This window comes from Anomalospiza imberbis, chromosome 4 (assembly GCF_031753505.1).
Source record: "Anomalospiza imberbis isolate Cuckoo-Finch-1a 21T00152 chromosome 4, ASM3175350v1, whole genome shotgun sequence".
Taxonomy (NCBI): Eukaryota; Metazoa; Chordata; class Aves; order Passeriformes; family Viduidae; genus Anomalospiza; species Anomalospiza imberbis.
The window spans coordinates 57890356-57912112 of record NC_089684.1 but is presented as its reverse complement, the minus strand read 5'-3'; the positions used below and the strand labels follow the sequence as shown (position 1 = coordinate 57912112).

General features: G+C 35.1%; 1 protein-coding gene across 3 annotated transcripts in view; it reads left to right on the top strand.

Annotated features, from left to right (window-relative positions):
- Positions 1 to 21757, top strand: part of TAPT1 (transmembrane anterior posterior transformation 1) — a 48614-nt gene that overhangs the window by 10466 nt on the left and 16391 nt on the right. The window contains exons 2-7 of one of the 3 annotated variants that reach the window (XM_068188717.1): positions 3100 to 3166; positions 3829 to 3852; positions 12546 to 12708; positions 16493 to 16628; positions 17452 to 17549; positions 17720 to 17789. In XM_068188717.1, the coding sequence (XP_068044818.1) occupies positions 3100 to 3166; positions 3829 to 3852; positions 12546 to 12708; positions 16493 to 16628; positions 17452 to 17549; positions 17720 to 17789 (558 nt within the window). The remainder of the gene's footprint in view (positions 1 to 3099; positions 3167 to 3828; positions 3853 to 12545; positions 12709 to 16492; positions 16629 to 17451; positions 17550 to 17719; positions 17790 to 21757) is intronic. The other 2 variants (XM_068188715.1, XM_068188716.1) reach the window with 2 other exon arrangements.

Sequence of the window (21757 nt, the reverse complement as noted above, 5' to 3'; positions counted from 1 at the left end):
CTTCTGAAATTACAATTAAAGATTTCAAAGACCAGTTGCTGGTTTAGGTTGTTGTTCAATATGCTGACAGAAGTGACATTTGAAGCACCAAATGCACTCACATGTATGTGATATGTGTATATATGCATACATGCACTCACATGTATGTGATATGTGTATATATGCATACATGCACTCACATGTATGTGATATGTGTATATATGCATACATGCACTCACAATGTAGTCTGCTTGCTTGACAGTATTTTGTGTGTAAGGCACAATAGAAGCCAGTTTAATCTGTTGAACTTGACTGTCTTAAAGTGTTATCAAGTAAGATGCTGTGAAACTGAGATTACCTTGAGTGAAGAAGTCTTTGTTTTTGTAACAACTCCTGAAGCAATTTCTTCACAATTTCTTCCAATGTATTTGGAATTTAGTTTGCTACTTGTTCAGAGGCTTTGCTAATTCATTCATGTTCTAAAGTTTGTGGCTTTTTACTGAAAGTTTTACGACTCATGTCTATAGTATGTAATGGAACTTCTTCAGATGTAATAAATCTTATTTCCAAGTATTCAGAGCCTGCACTTTGAATTTTTGGGGGTTTTCTTGGTTTTTGTAATTATGCTGATTTTATTTGTTACAGCAAAAAATATTTGTGATTTTCTTCCAGCTCAGGAAATACATTTTCATGTATTTGTAACAAAATAGAGTTGAATAGGTAAAGCACATTTGCAATTACAAAAGGTACTTACAAAGCAGGTGGCTGTTTATCTTCTGGCTTGCTCTTCCTTGCAAATATCAAATAAATGTTGACTAGTTGTTACTTGAACCTGCCACATCATATTCCATTCTGTGTAGTAAATAAAAGTGCTCCTCCCTTCATCTTGACTTTTCTCTCAACATCTCAGTGGAGTAATTAGCAATGAGTGTTCTGTTTCCCTTCCAGTTTACTCTTCAGTTTATTTATTTCCTCATAATTCTATCTTCTCTTTTCAGTGTAGAGAAAGATTATATTACTCATTTTTTTTAAACAATAAAACCACATTCCATATAAATGGGCTAATTCCTGTCTATGGTATATTATGCAAAGTGCTTAAATATAGGGGAAGTGGTTTATAGCCTCTTTCACATGTTGTAATACTTCATTTTGTGGAGTTCTGAAGGAAACAAAGAGTAATGTTTCTTAAAGAAAATAATTTCCTTTTTCTGCCTAGACAGTGTAAGCACTTCAGTTTGACTTCTGTCATCTTTCCTCATCACTTGATCTTTACTTTGAGCAAATTTGGTTCTGTGTTTTTGTCAGAGCTCTATTGGTCCTGACAAAGCAATCTTTTTAAAAACTTCAAGAACTTCAGTCAGAAGAATCCAAGATTCTATCACTGAGTGAACTGCTTTGTTTAATTACTGAGATCAAACTGGCAAAGGCTGAATCATCGCATGGTGGTAGTTTTGGCAGGTCCAACTTCATTAGTTATGCTCTATAAGTGGCAGGGTGCTTTTAAAAAATTAACAAGCACTTTACAAAATTAGATTACATCTTTTGAAATTAGAAAAAATCAGCTCTATTGTATTTTCTTTTGAGACAAGAAAAGAGCTTTCCTAAATTATTATCTTTGAATCTTGCAGATTATTCTCACTTTATTAAAACATTCTTTGACAGCATAAAAGGTTCATTGTTCCAGCAAAGTATATGCCAAGGTAGACAGAGAAGCGGACCTGGTGGAGTTGTGTTTGAATTAGAATCCTTGGTGACAGGCTCCTAACACTAACTCTATCCAAAGTTGAAAGGTACAGTTTCATTTTACAATTCAGACATTTTTTTTATCAATACCTCAGACCCAGAGATTCTTGGTAGATTAATATTGCTTCCTGTTTTGAAGCTCTTTCATAGAGCTAATTTATTATTTTTCTTGAAAATATGTTGCATGCCAATAAAAAGAGATGTGGGAATGTGGAAAAGCTCTTCTGTATTATTTGTAAAGCTCCCTGATATGTAAGCTAAAATTGCACATTAGTGAAAGTCTGATAAGAATCCCAATTTAATTATGTTTGAAGGCATTTTCCATCATCTCCACAAAGCAAGAAAGGATTTGTGAGGGAAAGTGAGGGTTTTTTCTCCAAATTCTAGTTTTCTCAAGAAAATACAGTAGCAGATTATGTATTTTCTTACATGTAAAGGTAGATTGACAAAACCTTTACAAGAGACCTCCCACACACACCTCATCTGCAGGGGTTCCCCACCCCCTACTGCCAGGAGTGGGTCCAGGGATGAGGGCATCACCTGGATGATGGAAGCCCAACAAGATCCTTCCTGCTTTGTGTGAGCAGCACCCACCCACCCTTCACATGCCCCAGCTCCTGCAGTGCCTCAGACCGGAGCTGAATCCCACCAGGAACTAGAGCGTGGTGCCAGTGAGCATGGTGGTGTGGGTCCAATCCCTGCACAGGCCATTTACTTAAGAGTTGGACTTAATGATCATTGTGGGTCCCTTCCAACTCAAAATATTCTGTGAATTCTTCCATGTCGAAGTAGCTATAGATAGATGATAAATACCTGTTCTGTATTTTTCTTTTACTCTGCTCTCTGAAATAAGTGAATTTAGGTCTTGTCAGCGATAACATAATTTCAACTATATTGTATGTACATCTTAAAATTCCCATTGGCCTCCTGTGAATTCACAGATTCATGTTTTTCAGTAGGAAATAAATAGAACAGTGTTATTCCAAGAAAGAAACTGTAGAAATAAAGCATATCTGGAAGAATAAAACAAACAAATGCAGTGGCATTCTTCTTATGGACGTTATTTATTTGTTCATATTATCAGGCTATTAAATAAATTTGAACCTCTGTTATACACTTACTCCCAAGGCTTTTATTTTTTTCTGAGGAATGTAGCTATGAAATCCATAAACTTCATTTTGCCACCTGAAGTTCATTTAGGCAGTTGTGCATCTGCCCACCAAAATGTGTAGCTTTCTACCAACAAAAAAAGGAAGATGCATTCGTTTTTTTTTTTTTTTACTATACTCTCAGATCAAGTACTCCTTTCTCCTTTCCATAACAGTGCATAGTGTAGCAACATTACAACCTTCTCTTTCTTTCTTTCTTGTAAATCAGACCGAAGGGAAGAGCACTTTCACTTCCTTTATAGGATGGAATGTGGTGTCACAGGGATTCCTCCTTGGTGAGTAAATCCTGATTTTCTTTTTCCTTCTGTGCTCTCAGCCAAATTCATACACCTACAGGTAATCAGTAAAAAAGCTGGTTACAAATGAGTGGTATAGCTAAATTAACCAACATACCTCAAAGGAGAAACCAACACTTAGTTTTAATAACAAACACACAAAATTGATTCGGTGCTATATGTGGTAGGTGTATTTTCTTATGTAACTTTACATCATTGTGAAAATAAGTTATCTTAGATGTAAAGCATTTTTCACATAGAGTGCCTGTAGACCAATTTGGCCCAGTTTAAAAAAGGTATATTGGAAAAACTATAGCCCCTGCTGTACTTTATTTTATAGTGCCTTAAGCTTTTTGAGGTGTCTTCTATGTGCTGCTTCACTCAGGTTCATAGCTATATTTTTGTGTGTACTTAAAGCAGGTTTCTGTAATGCTTAACCTCAGTCTTAGGGAGTTCAGAAAGTTCATTGCCAGGTGTCTTAGTATTATAGATAATTCTATGCATAATAAAATACAGCACTCTAGCATACGTTAACTATCCTCAGTTATATTTCATTCTGTTATTTAAAAAATAAAAGCTTAATGAAAGCTTATTCTAGTTGTCACTTATTTGAAATCTCGTTTTGTTTTGTTTTTTTTTTTTTTTTCATTTTTTTGAGACAGCTCTCATCGGGGCCTAACAGCAAGGTTGGTTTTGTTTCATTCTTAGCATGGTCTCGTGCTGTATTGTGTGCATGTAGAGGCTTTTGTTTGAGAAATGCAATGCCACCTTATCATGGCAAGCTCGGCTCTCAGTTTCTTAGAATTCCACATATGGGACATATTTTTTTATCAGTCTGTATAATCACAATTTTACATCAGTGAAGTCCTGCATACTGTATGGTGTACCACTTCTTAAAATCTCAAATTGGAAATTAGATTTCCTCAAAATAGCTTCTTTTACTGAAGCTTGAGCATTATTGTAGGAAAATATTTCAAATAGATCACATAGTCCAATAAAAAAATTTTAGTGTGTACTTATGTGGGCAAGTATACCCTTCAGACAACCTCACCTGGATTTTATTTTCCCTTACATCTTTACTTATGCTAACAGGAAAATATACCCTTATGTGTTAATGTAATATTTTTTGTTAGTGCTTAATGTAAAATTAGAAATTTATGACACCACAGTTCTTTTATGAAGGATATATTGAAGAGTTGAGAGGTAAAAACTACACATAAAACAAAACACCACTGTTCAGTTTCTGTGCAAGTATCTTTGATGTAAAATGGAGAAAGAAAAGATACCTAAGCAAAACATTAACTAGACCACCATATCAACAACTGAAATACATTATTATAAACCTCAATGGTTGCCTTTTTGAAAATGTTATCATTGATAGTACATAATAGCATAATACAGTTAGAAGAGGTTGCTGTAAAATACATGGTTAAACTGGTAACATGCTAAAAGACTTCTTCAGTGCGTTATTAGCTGAACAATAAACCCATATCAATAGGATTTTTAAAGTGTCAGCATTTATAGAAATATTACTCTTACAAAAGCTTTAATATATATATGTGTATGTTGTTAAGATGAAATATCCATCTAAAACATTTTTACAGTGACAGTGTATTCATATCTTTAAATTACTGCATATATGACATCAGTATTGGAAATTTTGTATGTGTTGATTTCATAGGAGTAGTTGTTTAGAGTAGTCTGAATTATTTGGATGAGACTAGTCTAAACTAAAGGAACCAATTAATAAACAAGAAAAAATCTTGAATGCCTGTTGATTAAAAAAAAACCTAACAAAACAATCAAAACCCAAACAACTCTAAAAGATGATTGGAAAACCATATGTAATCAGATTACTGAAGAATTGAGGAGCACCAGGAGGCCTGTAAGACAAAAATAAAGAAATCATATGATATCATATGACAGTCTATGCAGTTAAGTTTAATATATTCAGAGTGCATATGGGTTGGATGCCAAAGGAATTAAGTGCTCAGCAAGTGTATTTGTCTGAAGATTACACAATGTAGTGAAAGCATTGTTCATTTTGTAGTGTCAGTTGCTGAAAAGCATACCAGAAACAACCGTAGTGAGACTTTTTTTATACAGCAAGAACAAATTTCTCTTTCTTCAGGTTGCATTTCCTGTTCCAAATGGTTTAACTACTTTAAATTCAATAAGCAATTCTTATTAAAATACCTGACACACCAGTTTTGGTTTTCTTGGAAATCACTTGCTTAAGCAATCTTGTGCATTAGCTACTTGTGACTTTGAACATATTAAAGACAAATATAGGTAAAGTGGGATTTATTTTTAATAACGCTCTGCTTGATGCTGAGTAACTTCAGTTGTACTGCTGTTGGAACAAAAATGAGTTTGGTGGGGTAGATACCAATACTTCTTTAATTTATTGAAGAGGAGGTACTGTGAAATACATCATGCTGTTCAGTAGCAAACATTAAGGCTTAGTAGCGTGACCACCTGTGTAGTCATAGCCCCTATGGATGATGGAACCTAATGCTTTTCAGCCAGTAGATGGAGACAGATGTCTTACTACTGTATAAAATGTGGCTCATGGCGTTTTGACTGTGGTGCTAAATAGAAACACCTTGAAAATTACAGTCAGATAACTAGCTCAACTAGTTCCTTAAACTTTCACTTGAGTTTGCTTATGATGAGCACTGGTTTTCAGACTAGATTTTTCTTCACTGGGTAGGTGTTTTATGTAGATTGTGATATAAGTTTGACTTGATTTTGTAACAGAGGGGATTTTTTACAAGTGTCACAAGTCATCTTGACAAAAAAAATTGTTGTTTTTCCTAAAACATATCCAAGTTTGTGGGTAGCCAGTATATTTGGTAAAATTCTAGTTTGATAGTATTTAAATTTAATTTTATAGAATATCAAAGTAATTCTTCCATTTATGAGGCAATATGCTTGCTTTTAGCTTTCTGAAGGGAGGGGACATACACAGATCCAATGGTTTTCTAAACAGAGGAAAGGCTTGGATTTACACTTTCTAAATTTGTCTCGTGGTTGAGTAACCATAAATTGGAAATTTTGAAGCATGAGTATTAACCCTTGATTTTTATAGTGTTGTAAAAAGTAGGTTTTTTCTATAACACTGGTTTGCTCAGTTCCTGATTGATGTCAGTCAGTGCATTGTGGAAATTTTCCCATAGTTTGACTTTCAGCTGCTTTAAATACTGCGGGATAAGCATTGAGCATGGCATGCTTCTGCTTTTTTAACAGCTGACTGGGCTGAAACAGAAGCATGCTGAGGTGGAATAGGGAGGTATAGTAATATGTCTTCCACATCACTTTATGTTATGAATAATAAGCTTGCATATCCCCTTAAGTATGGATTTCTGTGTTTATGGTATTATGAGAAGTAAGGCTTTGTTTCAGTGGAGATTTTCTGTCAACTAGTAGATGTAATGATAAATATCCCAAAGGCTGAGGAGTTTGAACATCTTGTTAAGTACATGCTGTAGAATGGTGAAGTTTCTATGTGGTTTTTTTTTCTGTATTGTCATAATTTGCTGGTTACCATTACAGTGTGAGAGAGTTTATCTGTAAAGGAATGCTTGGATTTTCACTGAATTCATGGAGATCGAAGGATCATCTCATGTTTAAACATTTTGGTGTATTCAGCACTAGTAATAGTAAAGCAATATTTTGATAGTAAAGCAAGATTTTACATAGTGGATATTAGAAAGAATGGATAAGTCTTACTCTTTAGTATTAAGGTACTTGGCTGTTTGAAGAAGTTTTAAAATTTGATTCCTTGACAGTCTAGGCTATACAGCTAATGTGGGAACTTGAGACTTAGCATAATGAAACCACTTGTACAGTTCTGTAAAGAGCATCTTAGAGAGCATGACTTAAAGCAAAAAATATTTGAAGTAGTAATGGAATGATCATAGAATCATTGAATGGTTTCGGTTGAAGGTGGTTTCGGTTGAAGGGACCTTAAAGATCACCAGTTCCAGCCCCCTGCCATGGGCAGGGACACCTTCCACTAAACCAGGTTGTTCAAATAATGGCAGAAAATAATTCGGTGAAAATATATAAATCCTGTATCATAATAAGGTGCATTTGAAGGACAGTCCAGATGCTCTGGATCCTTTTATTCACTAGTTTAAGGTGTGAAAATTGCAAGGTAAATTATATTCAGCTAAATTTTGAAAACATGTAACATTATTTCTGGAATCTGGTAGGATATTAGAGGAACTACGTCTTGGACAAAGGCTCTCATGATACCGTCTATCAAGAGCAGAGTTCACTAAAGCCAGGCAAGTGTTAATATTTAACTGAGTTGTGCAGCATCACTGTATGCCTGGGATAGCTTTGAAGGAAAAGACTAACTGCTTTCTACAGAAAAATTCTACTGCCCACTGCTTTGTTATATTGCTGCCAGAATGACTGAAATTGTATCATTGTAGTGCTCTTTAATTATTGTTCTCATTTTGTCACTCATGGGAAAAAAGACCCACACGTAATTTTCCTGTGAAATCTTCCTGTCTGTGTTCTGTCATATTTCATGCACAGCTGTAAAAATGTGCAGTGTTTGGAAGTGAGCTAAGCTGTTTCAGCTTCTCATATCTCCATTCAATGGTTTCTAAAGTTGTACATTATCACATCAGCTCAGTAATGTCTAATTCTTAAAACTTGGGTCCCTACTTTCAAGTGAGGTATTGAAGTTACCAGCACTATTCTATGTTTTTCGTGTTTGTTTTTTGGCTTTTTTGTAGTTGTCATAGTTTGACCAATGTGAGCTTTTAATTTTGTTTCTTTGAGATTCTGTGGTACTTATGATGTGCATGACTACAGCAGTATGAGTTTGGATATGATATTAATCACAAGGTCTGATTAGTTAGTGCTTAAGATGTCCTGAAAGTACTTTTCAGTGTTGGCATTGAGTGGTTACTGGAGACAATAAGTAAAAACACATATTGAGAAAAATGAATGCAGAATGCTGGGATGCTATGACAGGCATGAAATCTCATCAGCCTGTGTGTGTTTATATGTATTAAACAGCTTAATGCAAAGGATGGGGATGATTTGTGACAAATACAGATTGAACCGTGTGCCTGATTGTGTACTAAAACTGCAGTGGTCAGATCTCACTGAACACTGACTACATCATTTCATTACTGCAGGCTTTGCAGTTCTGTGTATTCACCAAAAGGTGACAAATCATGAGACTTAATCCATTTACTTGATTTCCTTGTCTTTGTTGGAAATAATTGTCCCTTTTCTATATTATATGCAGAACCACACCTCAAAATCCTTTTTTAAGTGTTATTAACCAGAGCGGAAGATGATTCAATTCTCTCTCAGTTGGAAACATGGGAACATTAGTGGTACACTGTAGATTACTTGTTTAGTCAATATGAAAGGGTCTTTTCTAGTGTAAAATGAAAGAACACTGGAATATATTTTAAATGCTAGGATCTTCTTACTTTCTAGAAAGCAGTTTTCTGTAGTTAATCTTTGCAGTAATCCCTTGTACTGAGTAGAGGGTTGAGATGCTGGCAGCTCTTCTATCATCAAACTGAGGAAATTGAAACTGTGAGGATATTTTTGTGACTAAGATGTGGTTTAGTCCCAGATGGCAACTAAGTACCACACAGCCACTTACTCATTCCTTCCATCTTCCACCCGTGGGGAAGGGAATTGGAAAGTTATGGTAAAGCACATGGGTTGAGATAAGAACAATTTAATAATTGAAACAAAATATACTAATAATAATACTAAATATGATGATAATAATAATAATAATAGTAATGAAAAGGAGAAGGAGAGAATTTAACAGAACCCTAAGAGAAACAAGTGACAGAGTTGTCCACCAGCCACTGCCTGGTACCCAGCCAGTCCCTGAACAGTGATAGACCCCATTCTGAGTAACTCTCCCAGTTTATATACCGGGTGTGATGCTCTGTGGTGTGGAATATCCCTTTGGCCAGTTTGGGACATGCTGTCCTGGCTATGCTCTGTGCCAGCCTTCTGTGCAGCTCCTCAGTAGTAGAGCAAGTGACACTGAAAAATCCTTCTCTCAGGGTAAACACTTCTTAGCAACAACCAAAACATTCAGTGTGTTATCAGCATTCTTACACTAAATCCAGAAAACCAGCTACTAAAAATAAAAGGCATTCTGTCCCAGCCCAAACCAGGACACTTGTTCTGAAGTTGTCAGAGCATTACTGTTGTTTGTGCTTCTTGTGTGAATGAGAAGCACAAGAAGTTATGTAGAACTTTGAATAGAAGACCATTGATAGATTGTATTTTTAATCAAAACGACAGAAAAAGACTGTTTATTGCATTTTTTTCCCTAGACATACATACAGACTACTGAGAAACTAATCCAAGTCACTTGAGATGTAGGACAAGAGAGCTTCAAGTTGTGCCAGGGGAGGTTTGGATTGAATATTAGGAAAAATTTCTTCACCAAAATTATTTTAAAGCAATGGAACAGGCTGCTGCTCAGGGGAGTGGTGGAATCACCATCCCTGGAGGTACTTAAAAGATGCATAGACTATGGTTTAACGATGGACTTGGCAATGATAAGTAAACAGGTGGACTTGATTATCTGAAAGGCCTTTTCCAACTTAAATGATTCTGAAGTTCTCTAAAAACATTATTTGAATAGGATCTGTTCTACAAAAGTTTAATTCCTGTAAAGCACACCAATCAGGAGTAGTTTATCTGACTCTTTAGGGCAGCTTTTGAATTGAATTTCAGTGATAATCAAGTTTGTTCTGTACACAGCACATTGTCAAAATCTTTTATATGATGTAAGTTTGTATGCAACTTCATACAGAGTTAGTCTCCTGAGACAGTTTTCAGAGTTGAGACCACCTTTAGAAGAGCAGCTGTGCTCCTGGTTTTATGTAGTCTCTTCTCAGAATTTGTAGTCTCCTGTCAAGGTTGCTGTGTGCATTTACATTGGCTTCTCCTGAGTTGATTTTACTTGAGTGTAGTCAGATGAACATCAACACAAACAGGAGAGTGATGGAGTTATCATGACAGAACATCTGCAGCTTGTGACTGGTGGTTGAGCATCTTTGATGCTACTTGTAAGCCAGAAAACCTTTGACATGATAGTCTAAGTCTGTATTGACTTGTGGCCATCAAAGCATTTTCCTTTGGCAATCTTTCTGGACTGCTTCAGAAGCTTCATAAACAGATTCTACTCACTAGTGCATTTCAGTAAGAGATCATCCTATTGTTAAAACTGGTACCTTAACAAACTTTTAAGAGACTGTGAATAAGATTTTCAAGTGGGTGTCTCTTTTGTTCATCAGGTTTTCTCTACCAGGTACTCATTACTTCTCTAATGATAAGATAGTTGTTGGCTGGAAGAATGAAGATGCTGATATTCTGAGTAATAAATTCTGATGCTCTTTTTCATGTGTTAAGGCCTGGAATTACTGTTGTGGCATAATAGTACCTTTATGACTGTATCCCAATCTGTATTTCAGAGTTTACGTGTTGGCTGGGAAACTTGTACAGAAATGGCTGAATGCACTTCCAAAATGGAAGTAGACTGGGGAAAAAGGAATATGCTGTTACTCAGCATATGAACAGTAATCATAATCATGGGCTTGTTTAAGTCTTGTAAATATTTCAATATATACAGTTTTAAAAACTATAATCATTTAAGTCAGATGTAATTAAATAAGGCAGTAAATTTACAAAGTGTGATTTTACAGGTTGGGAAGGGTGCATTTTTTTTGTGTGTCATGCAAAGACAGTCATAGGCTTTTTAAGCAGTGGGCAAAAGGTACACTTTCAGTTTTCTTTCATTTTTTCAACTGGTGTTTGCAGTTAAAAGTCATTTTGGGGGCTGAGGAAAGAAAGAAAATTCACTGAGGCATTTTGTCAAGGACTTAGGCTGAAATAAGATATGGTGTGAAGATTGATTGTTACTGGAATACTTCTGAAAGCAAGAAAATGTCTCTTAGGGAGAGAAAGCCCGTGTAAGCAGTTCTGGTATGCTGGACCAGGTTGAATTCTTTTATTTAGAATGTAATTGTTTTTAATACAGTTTATGCAGTAAAAACTATATCATAAAAGGAGCAGTTGCTCTCTGTTCAAAGTGCAATACTGTAATCTGAGAGTTCTGGAAAATTTCTTGCTCATACTCCCAGCGAGAGCACGACCTATTTGCCCTTTGTGGAATGTCATTGTGTGGTTCCAGGAGTGATATAATGCATAAATGTTGTTTTCAGGGCGATTTTCTTTTGAATGGAAGACAACAAAGAAACCCAAATGATAACACTCCAGGTGTGATTTAAATAGAATGTGTGAGGTAGCAGGGATTTTAGACTTCTCTGCAGGGTCTGTAGAACTATTCCAGAGGTCATAAGTAACTGTTTGGATGGTTTTTTTTACAAATGGCATACATTTTTACAAGATAACTCTTAATTTTTTTTCTAAATGTGTTATCAGTTCATGGGAACATTGCCTAATCACTGGATGACCTACTGATTTAAGAATGCAGAAGCTGAAAATTCATTACTTGAATTCTGCTAATTGCTTGCGACTCTTTGAAACATTAATTTCTGTAAAAGCATTTCAGTGTATTTAAAAAAATAAATATATTTAATAGAAATTATTTCCTCCTTTTTTATATTTAATTCTCAACTTTTTGATGTAATTCAAAGGTTAACTGCTTTGCATCCTATTAATACTAAAATAAATAAATAGACAAGTGAATACAGCCCTACAATTTCACTATGCTTATGTATACTGTTGTGACAATTGAGATAAAACTATTTTCTTCCTGTAGTTTTACTAGGAAGAAATTGTGTAATGATTCCTTTAGTCTCCTGGGTTACTCAGGGAAAACTTCTGCATTTGGTTCACAATCAACCTCCAGCTCTGATGTCAAATTGTTTGCATTTACTGCTGCAGAGCTTAGAGCTAAATGAAGATACAGAATTTACAACCTGTTCCTCAGCATCTGGTTCATTATACTGAAATTGAAGATGACTGCTTCATATCTTTTTTATCATAATGGCTACAATTTTAGTACCTGAGGAAGTCAAAATCATAGAATTGTGTGGAAGTGGGAGGGTAAATTAGAAACCAAGAGCATGCATACAGAAGGTTATTAAAAAGTGGGAACTCTCAACAAATCTAGTGTTTTAATGACAGGGATGTGGCTAGTAAGAGACTGTGATGCTGTTCGTGAGTGCAATCTATAAATGTGTGTCATAGTCGTGGTTTTGGAGTGAGGGGCAGGGGAGGAGGCATAATAAACTACATTAAAATATATCCATGATTAACAGCTTCTGTAAATTCATATTCATTTAGTCACATCTGTGTTTTGTGGGTATATGACATTTAGTGGAACTTTTTGCCCTTTGTGTTTCAGTGACAGACGTTTGCTACAACCTGCTCAGGTATGTGACATGCTCAAAGGAGTTATATTGGTCATCTGCTACTTCATGATGCACTATGTTGACTACTCTATGATGTATCATCTGATAAGGGGACAGTCTGTCATAAAGCTCTACATCATCTATAACATGCTTGAGGTAAGACTGTTGACATCAGAATATGAAGCATGCTTTTGTCAGACTATCTAAAATATTTTGTGTTCCAGTATTTACTTAGAATGTGATACATCTGGTATTCTCACAAATCTGCTCATACCTAAGATAAGAAGCGCAGATGCAGTGAGACAGGTTTGTGAATAATAAGGTTTTAGATACTGTTTCATAACGCCTAATTTGTGGAGCTTATTTTAATCAATTTCATAGCAAGAAATTTGAGAAATGGAAATAAAAGAAGACGTGTCTTATGAAATGCCAGGTAATGAATGAGATTTTGAACTTGCCAAGAAAAGTAGAAACTGTTGATTTGAAGTAATGATAAGATCCTGAGAGAGAGCAGAGAAGGAGGATGATAGAAAACATGGAATTTGGGTTTTAATTCATCATTATGGAAATATAGCTTTCATTGTATGCAAGGACACATGTTGCAGCTTTACCTCAGTCCTGGCTAGCAGACACATGCCTTTAAGGTGAATGAATGAATGTAGAAAAAGAAATTCTGGTTTGGGAGGTAAGATAAAGAGAAATTCTGTCAAGAAAAACAATTTCTCTTTTGCTATTAATGTAAAGTATATGGTTTTTAATTGTACTTCTATGATCAATGGTTCACAAAGTAAATGTTTTCATGGGCACAATCTTATCTCCATCCTGCAAATATAGACATAGTAGGAATACAGCCTCTTAAACAGACTCAATCAGAGCTTTGTACACAAAAGTTATTCTGCTAGGCTTCTGGGATTCCTGAATGATATATTAATCCTTGTTTGAACATCTGTTGTACCTTTGTTTGAGGACTGCTGAAACAGGGTTACATTCTCCAAAATCTGAATATTTTGTCTGAAGGCATTTGTTCTTTCCTAATAAAATATGAAGATATTGCATAAGGAACACACTTTGTTATAGTAAGCGGAATAAATATCATACAAGCCACCCCAGTTATTTATTCATAGGGTTTTTGTTGCTTTTGTTTTTACATTTGCTGGAAAATCTGTACAAATATTAAATTGGCACTGAGTTACTATCTAGATTTGAGTTGTGTGGGGAAGTACTTGTCCATATATAGTTCCATAATTAATGAGAGATTATCACTTACTAAATAAATCCATGTGCTTAAAATACTATTTTCTCTTTATTTCAAGACTACTTCAAATCACTTAGTGCTGTACTTTCTCAGCTTTATGTGCTTACCACATAATTTGAAGCAATACTGCAATATTTGCTGTGAATTGAAAGCCATGTGCCATTCTGTTTGGAATGAGGAATTTAATTACTTTGCTGTGTTTGACAGAACCAAAATTGTGTGTTTTAACTAAGAAAAGTGCTGCATGAGTTTTTTTCTCTTAGGAAAGGGGGAAGTTTGTTACTACTCATGGTTATTAGAAAAATTACATTAGACTTTGAATTTGGAAACAGTATTTAATTTTCATGGTGTCTCATGAAACTCAGCATGCCAAGCAGAGTGTGTGTATTTAAGGGGCTTTTTTACCATGACAGGTTGCAGCAATATTGGCAGAAAATGTTTGTGGTATCTCACTGAAAGACTTGGTTGCTAGTCAGCTTTCAACAGTTTGAATATTGGCTTGCTTAGACTACTTTGGTGATTTTTATTAAAAGTCTTTGCTACTGATACAAGCAATTATTTTTTAAGAATTCTTAATATGCTCTTTTTTAAGCAATATGCTTTACATATTTTCCCAAGTTTTCAAAATAAGGAAGATCTTTTTAGTGTAGTAAATCACCGACCAACAGAGATGTTTACAATGTCCTAATGTTTTCGGCTGTTGGCAAGTCCAGGGAGTATTGTCCTGGACTGACATGAGGAATGCAAAATCTTCAAATTATGTGCTGAATGCTCCCAACTGACAGGCTAAGGGGAGCATGCAGCACATTTGGCTTAAATGACACTTTTCTTTTTTAGATTCAGACCCACCGGCTCCTGCTCCTTGTGAAGCCCCAGTGTGCGTTACGCTGGTGACAGCACTCACCATGGAATTCTGCTGGAGCCTGGAGCCGGCATGTAGGGTTTAGGTAAGTCATATTTGGAAAAGCAAGCAACAATATTGTGTGGTGGGTTTTAATATTTTCTATCCTTTCAGCAAAGAACCAAGGACTGCTTAAATAGAAAGGAAAGCAAAGCCACCATTTTATCTATTAAAACCCTCACAATATTGTGAACAAAAACTTACCAAACTCTTAAGTTTCTGTAGCTGGTGTTACTACACCAGGTGTAATTTACTCAATGGGTCATCACAATGAGCAGGAACCAAATCATGCAGACAATCTCAATTTACAAAATCTAAAAGCCGAAAACAATGCCACTGTAAATATCTCTCAAACTGATGGTGTTGGGAGCTCCAGATTTATGGTAATTCATCAGCTCATGGCTTTGTTCATTTTATTTCATAGGTGATTCTTAGAGCGCAGCACATTGTACATTTACTTGAGGCATTCTGTAAAACTTTGTTTTAATTCAATTTTCATATTTTAGGAAACTTCATTCAGTAATAGTGTCAGAAAGAACTACAACTTTCCTCACTTCAGTATCTTTATCTTGAGAACTATTTAATTTTAAAAGTCAGGAAATTATCTGAAGTCTAGGTTTGTGTTTTCCCAAGAACTTATTTCCTATCTAGTAGGATCAATATTTGCAGAGACATTGTACACCTGGTTCTGTACTGCTACATGTTGATTTAACATGTCCAAAATTGTTACTTTAAAGAAAAAGACTCAGAGAAAATATTCCGTGTCTGTCTTAAGTAGAGGTAATCAGTTTTTAATCTTTAACTGCTTCCATTTGGTTGAATTAGAAAGCCATGAGAGATAGCTTTTTTTTTTAGCCAGACATGTGTCAAGTTTAATTTTTGAAGTTCTGGTTTTGTTGTCCTGTGCAGCTTGGTTTTAAAATTATTGAACTGCAGTGTATAGGCAGAAAGAAATGTTCTTCCATGTAATGATTTTCAGTTTTATACGTTTGCTGGTGATGAAATGTTGGGAACTGGTGGAACTCCCCGTGACCTTTCATGCTGTGGTATTAAATTACAAGTTCAAAATACTGTCCATATGTTTTCTATCTTTAGAATTACTGCTAGAGGGTTTGTTTCCTATTTGTGTGTATATTCTTTGGATTATACTCCAGGTGTTTGTTGTTTTTTCAACATATTTTCCCTTTTTTGCAGACTTTCAAGTCTTCTTGATCACTTATTTTTGTGTTATAGTACTTTTAATTTTGAATTCTGCTTTATGTAGACATTTGCATTAAGTATATACTTCAGTATATAGAAAGCAGTAGAGCCAAGTCCAATTTCAGGCTTTTTGTATCTGTAAGCTAATGTTCCCTGTCATCTGAAATTCACTTTTTATTGTTGGGGTTTTTTTTTTTTCCATTAAACCCAGAGAGATGGGGAAAAACATTTTAAATGGTATGATACAACATACATACTGCTTTATCAAAGGCTGAGTTTTGAACTGTACTTGAGTATCTTTCAAGAAAGCATCTAAGATAACAATATATTATTTATTCCAAATACTGTGGCAAAGTGGATAGTAAGATTGAAAGGGAAAGTAAACTGCTTAATATACAGAAGGAAAGGTATTGCTGTGAAATCCAGAGAGAAAATGAAATAAGTAAGAGATCAAAAGTGATATATATGTGAAACTTTTTCTGGATTGAGCTGTACTTTTAGTTTGAACTGTTCTTGAACTGGGCATACTCAAGTGTTGGAGAGAAAGGTAGGCAGTAAAAGGCAGTAAAGTTGTTCTTGTTTAGGTGGCTGATCGTCTGATTTCTTCATTTGGACAAGATATTTTGGATGCTCTTTATTGGACAGCTACAGAACCTAAGGAAAGAAAAAGAGCTCACATAGGTGTGATTCCTCACTTCTTCATGGCAGTGCTGTATGTCTGTATCCTTTGATAATTTTCTTTGATATCAATTCTTGATAAATTTCTTTGAAAAATTTTCTAAGTTATATTACAGAGTAGTTGCTCTGATTTATTTTATTTTAATACATTTGAAAAATTGGTTGTATTACTAAATCAGACTTCCTTTACTTGAAAAGTAAGATTGCTGGTACCACCTGCTTAAAAAAAAAGAATCTCTTCATGATGGTGTACCTATATAAAATGAAAAACCATAATTGGATAGTTCATTAAAAATTTTATTTCTGATTTGGTTTTGAGTATTTTGGCTCACAGGGCCTTAAAGACAGTGGGGCTTAGTTGTTTAGTGGAATGTTAAATGCATCTAGCTTGAATATATTTTCTTGCAGTGAAGGGATAGACTCATGCATATTCAGAATGCAAATGTACTTAGTGTAAAATAATCTTACAATGAATTTATGAATCTAAAGAGATACCATAGTCCAATAGTTTTGGTAATGAATTTAGAATTCTTACCATTTTTCCCTGTTTTCTCTGAAATCTTTAGGATAATTCTGAATCTTTACCTGAGATTTTTTTCTTCAGATTGTATTGACGTTTCTCATGACTAATGTTATTGGGTTCTTTTAGAACAAGAAAAATTAGCATCATTATTACATGCTACAGAGCACTGTACATATATTACATACATGTAAGTATTGTCTTGCTGTAAGTCTGGTTTACAGGAATATGGAAACTTTCCTGTTAAACTTTGAAAGTAAAATAGGAAATACGTGGTTCACTGCTCTTCAGCAGTGTTGTGCAGAGAACCTATTTCAAATATTCTTCCTTAACCCTGCTATGCAGTCCTGCATGCCATTCTTATAATGGTTCAAGCAACAACCCTTAATGTGGCCTTCAACTCCCACAATAAATCACTGCTCACCATCATGATGTCCAATAATGTATGTAGCTTTATCATATAACTATCCTAATTTGTTTCAGAATCCTATGTCTTTGTGTATCATATGTCTTAAATATTAATATTTTAAAATAATATATTTTTTAATAATAATACTTGTTTATATCAGTTTTTTATGAGTAAAAACTAACTAACTGTTTCTAAAAATTGCAGTTCGTTGAAATAAAAGGAAGTGTTTTCAAGAAGTTTGAGAAGAACAATCTTTTTCAAATGTCTAATAGTGGTATGTATAACAGTGCTGATCAGGAGAAAATGTGGAGGGCTGTTTATTTAATTCATTAATGTACTTAATATAATCAATGTATTTAATATTATTCTTACTATAAACATTTTACCTTGGTGAATTTGAGTGTTCTGACTTGCATTCCTCATCACCCCTTTTATTGTTTGGTTCAGTAGGATGAAACTGAGATCCACTTCAAGGAACACTTAGTCCTTTTATGGCAAGATTTTATTTGAGGTGCTAAAACAGCCTGCTGGCTTTGTGCTGAAATGCCCATGCTTCCAAGTGATAAAGCTTACTGTTTTCAAAAAAATGACTTTATAGTGTGCTGTATTGACACAGTGATCTCAGAATGCATGTTGTTGGGTGGCTGTGAGGGTGGATCTTGAAATACCTCCTCCCTAACCCTAAAACAAACCAAAAAAAATCCCAAACAAACAAACAATGCAACAAAGTAGTTGATCTATGAGGGAAATAACAGAGATTACTCTAATTTGTGATATGCTCTCAAGATAATAGGTAGAGGGTACTTAGGAAACATACTTCTGGCACTTCCTAACTCTGTTGCTGCTTAGGATGAATTTTGGGAACTCATACTCAGTGTGTCTCATGAGGAAAAGCTGTTCAGGTATCTTTTGATGGAGATTCTTCCTAATACTGATATCAGCCATTTGAAATATTTATTGAATTCTTGATTTCAAAGCCAGTAGGAATGATTGCACTTTAAGGCTGTGCTAGAGCTTCTTTGCTTGTACTAGTTTTGTAGAATTTCAGAATGCCCTGGACTGGAAGGGGCTTCAAAGATTGTCTCATTCTAACCCCCTGCCATGGGCAGGGTCACCTTCCACTAGACCAGGTTGCTCAAAGCCCCATCCACCTTGGTCTTGAGCACTCCAGGGAGGGGACATCCACAGCTTCTTTGGGCAACCTGTGCCAGTGCCTCAGCATCACTCACAGTGAGAATTTCTTCAGTATATCTGATTTGAATTTCCCCACTCTCATTTATACAGATGAGCAAAGAAAATAATTATATTCTTTTCATTCCAGCTCAAAGTTTTTAAACCAGACAACTCAAATGTGCAATAGATTAAAAAATAAAATAGTTATTTATTTAAAAACAGATTATTCATATTTTTGTATCACATTTTTTTAATAGGCTTACATCAGGTTTTGTGTTCTGACTGTTGATATGACCTCTGTCTAATTAATCTGCAAACTTCAATATTACATGCAAATGTTTTTTAATTCTTTGGATGAAAGAATATTTATGTAAAACCTTAAATATATCACAGAGAATTATATAACAAAATTAACACTAAATTTTAAGCTACCACATAGATGCTCTTAAACCTCCCCAAAAAGTTGTTCCCACCTATGTAGATAATGTTTATTCTGTGATAATAGTATTACTTTTAGTTTCAAGATTTAATTACTTGTATTTTTAAAATCAGAGGTATTTAACTGTACAGTGAGAATGCTAAAAATGAAATTTACTTAACTAGTAACAGAAAACCTAGATAAGGTTTATTATTAATGCAGGAAATAGTTATAACTATGCATCTAGCTCTCCTGCCTAAAGGTGAGGCCTCTTTCATGTTGAAATAAGCAATGGACTGATATTGGAAAGTGCTGGCAGTTTCCTCTATAAAAAGAAAAGGATATCAATATTTTATTGCTGGACATTATTATTGAAGACACATAATAGCAAAACCAGGTCCTTTATCAGTTGATGGAAGATGTATTGCCATTCATTAGACAGTGTGGGGATGGAAGCAGTGAGTACGTACATAGAAGAGTGCACAAAACAAGCTAATTTATTCCTTTCAAACAGATAACTTTTCCTGGAGCACCTTTCAGTATGGTTATAAATAGCAGTGTTTTTCTTCTCAGAGATAAATGACAGATTTTACTAGAGCTTTTCACCTCTTTTGAACTTGAACAGATTTACTGCATCACAGCTTCAGTAAGGGATGGAACAGTATTGTTTCAATTCATTTATTCTGATCGCTTTAGTATCCTTTAAACATTTTATTTCATGCAGCTGAAATGATGGTGTATCTTTTGATGGTGTATCTTTATGATGGTGTTTGCATGTTATGCCAATATTTCATCCTACCTGGAACTGAGGCTAGTCTGGTCCGGTCAGCTGAGCTTCCAGTTAGCCTTTGGAGTGTCTTGTGTGTCCTAGAACACATTGTGCTTTAACTGCCTGCGTGGGCTGAACTAAACTTCTGAAAGGAAACACTACATCTAGGCAGTCCCGTATATTTCCCGCCTTTCTTCTGCTTCTTTCAGTAGTTTTCTGAGGTCTGCAGTCGTCTGTAGGGTAATGATGGCAGCCGTAGCTGATTGGTGAATTGAATGGATTCACCTTTTCTGGGGCTCAGCTCAAAATATTACTGTTGTCAAACATGTTTTCAGTTCAATGTAAAGGTACTGACTAGTACACAGTAGGTAAGTAATTTGAGGGGAATAATAGGAGTCTCACAGGGGCATCTGCAGAATTTCTCATGAGAAGGTGAAGCTGTCTTCTTATTTAACCTGTTAATCAAAAGAAAATTATGACATAGCAGAAAAGATAAGCAATGTCCACAAGAGTAGCTATTGTGTTGAAGAGAAGTTACTAAAACTAAAATTCAAAAGCAAGTTGTCTTGTGAGTAAAAGCATGAAAACAGAAAAGAACTGAGCAAGCTGTACTTTCTGTGAAACGCCCTGTATCACATGTTGGAATACCTTGCCGAGCCCTGCCTGGCTCAAACTTCTATGTAGTAAAACATCAGGATAGGAAGTGCCACCGAGCTACTGGTTTAGATCTTGAAACTGCGGAATCATTTTCACTTGGCATCATGCTCAGCACCAGTTGGTGGATAGCAAGCTGATGTGTGGCTGTATTATTTTTCCCAGTATTTACATTTCTTAACTTAGTGGAGTCAGTGATCCTTCTCACATTTGTATGGCCATTTAAAATTCTACTGTGACTGCTTAATCCACTAAAACTTCAAGATTAAAATAACTGTTAATTGTCTGCATAAAAATTAATAGAACAGAACATGAAATATACATAAGTTAATTGTTATCAAATAAAACTAAACCTGTTATCTTTTAGGGGCAGATCAACAAAGACCTTGGGGCTTCGTTGCTGCTTGAGACTGCAGCTAGAGAATCTGGGATTTCAGCCATGCTGTTCCCACAGCTTTGATTTGTCAGCTGCAGCTAAACTACTTTAGCATTGTCACCCTGACTTTTACAAGGGAATTTATGTACACCCAGGCAGTCTAAACACTGTGGCCATTTGAAAGCACTTCCATACAGAAAACCTTTTATTTGTCGTATCAGGAAGAAGTATTTCCCTAAATTTATATAGTATATTCTCTTTTTGAAATAGTTATCTGTAAACTAATTTTGTAGGGTCAGTATTAGAGAACAAGGAGACCAAATTATAAAGAGAAGTTCTTTCATCATTGTTGAAAGCCCAGCATGCTGCTTCCTTTATGCTTTTAAATGTCTTATTTTAATTTCAGGCTGTGCTCTAAATTAATTTTTTTTCACAAAAGTCAATTGTACCTCATACAAAGAAGTGCATTAGACGTAGTGCATTCGGTTATTTCCTTCAGCTTGTTATTAGGCCTGACTGTTCATTGTTTTTTAAATCTCTTGTTTCAAAAATTTAACATCTTTATTCTAAAGTTTTAGGAACTTCAGTTTTCTTCTTTATAATTCTGTAATTTTTCTTCTCTGTTCTTCTTTGTTCCCAATTTATCAGTCTCTGACTTTGATCACAATACTGAATAGCCTTTATTTTTACCTTTGGTCTTTGAAATTCGAACCGCTTTCTCATGTGGCTTTCGTTTTTTTTAATACCATTATTCTAATCAAGTTGTTCATTTTAAGGATGAGGGATTTGGGAGCAGGACTACTTTTGAGATTGGTGTGTCCTTGATGATTCCTTGTTCAGTGTTTGATCCTT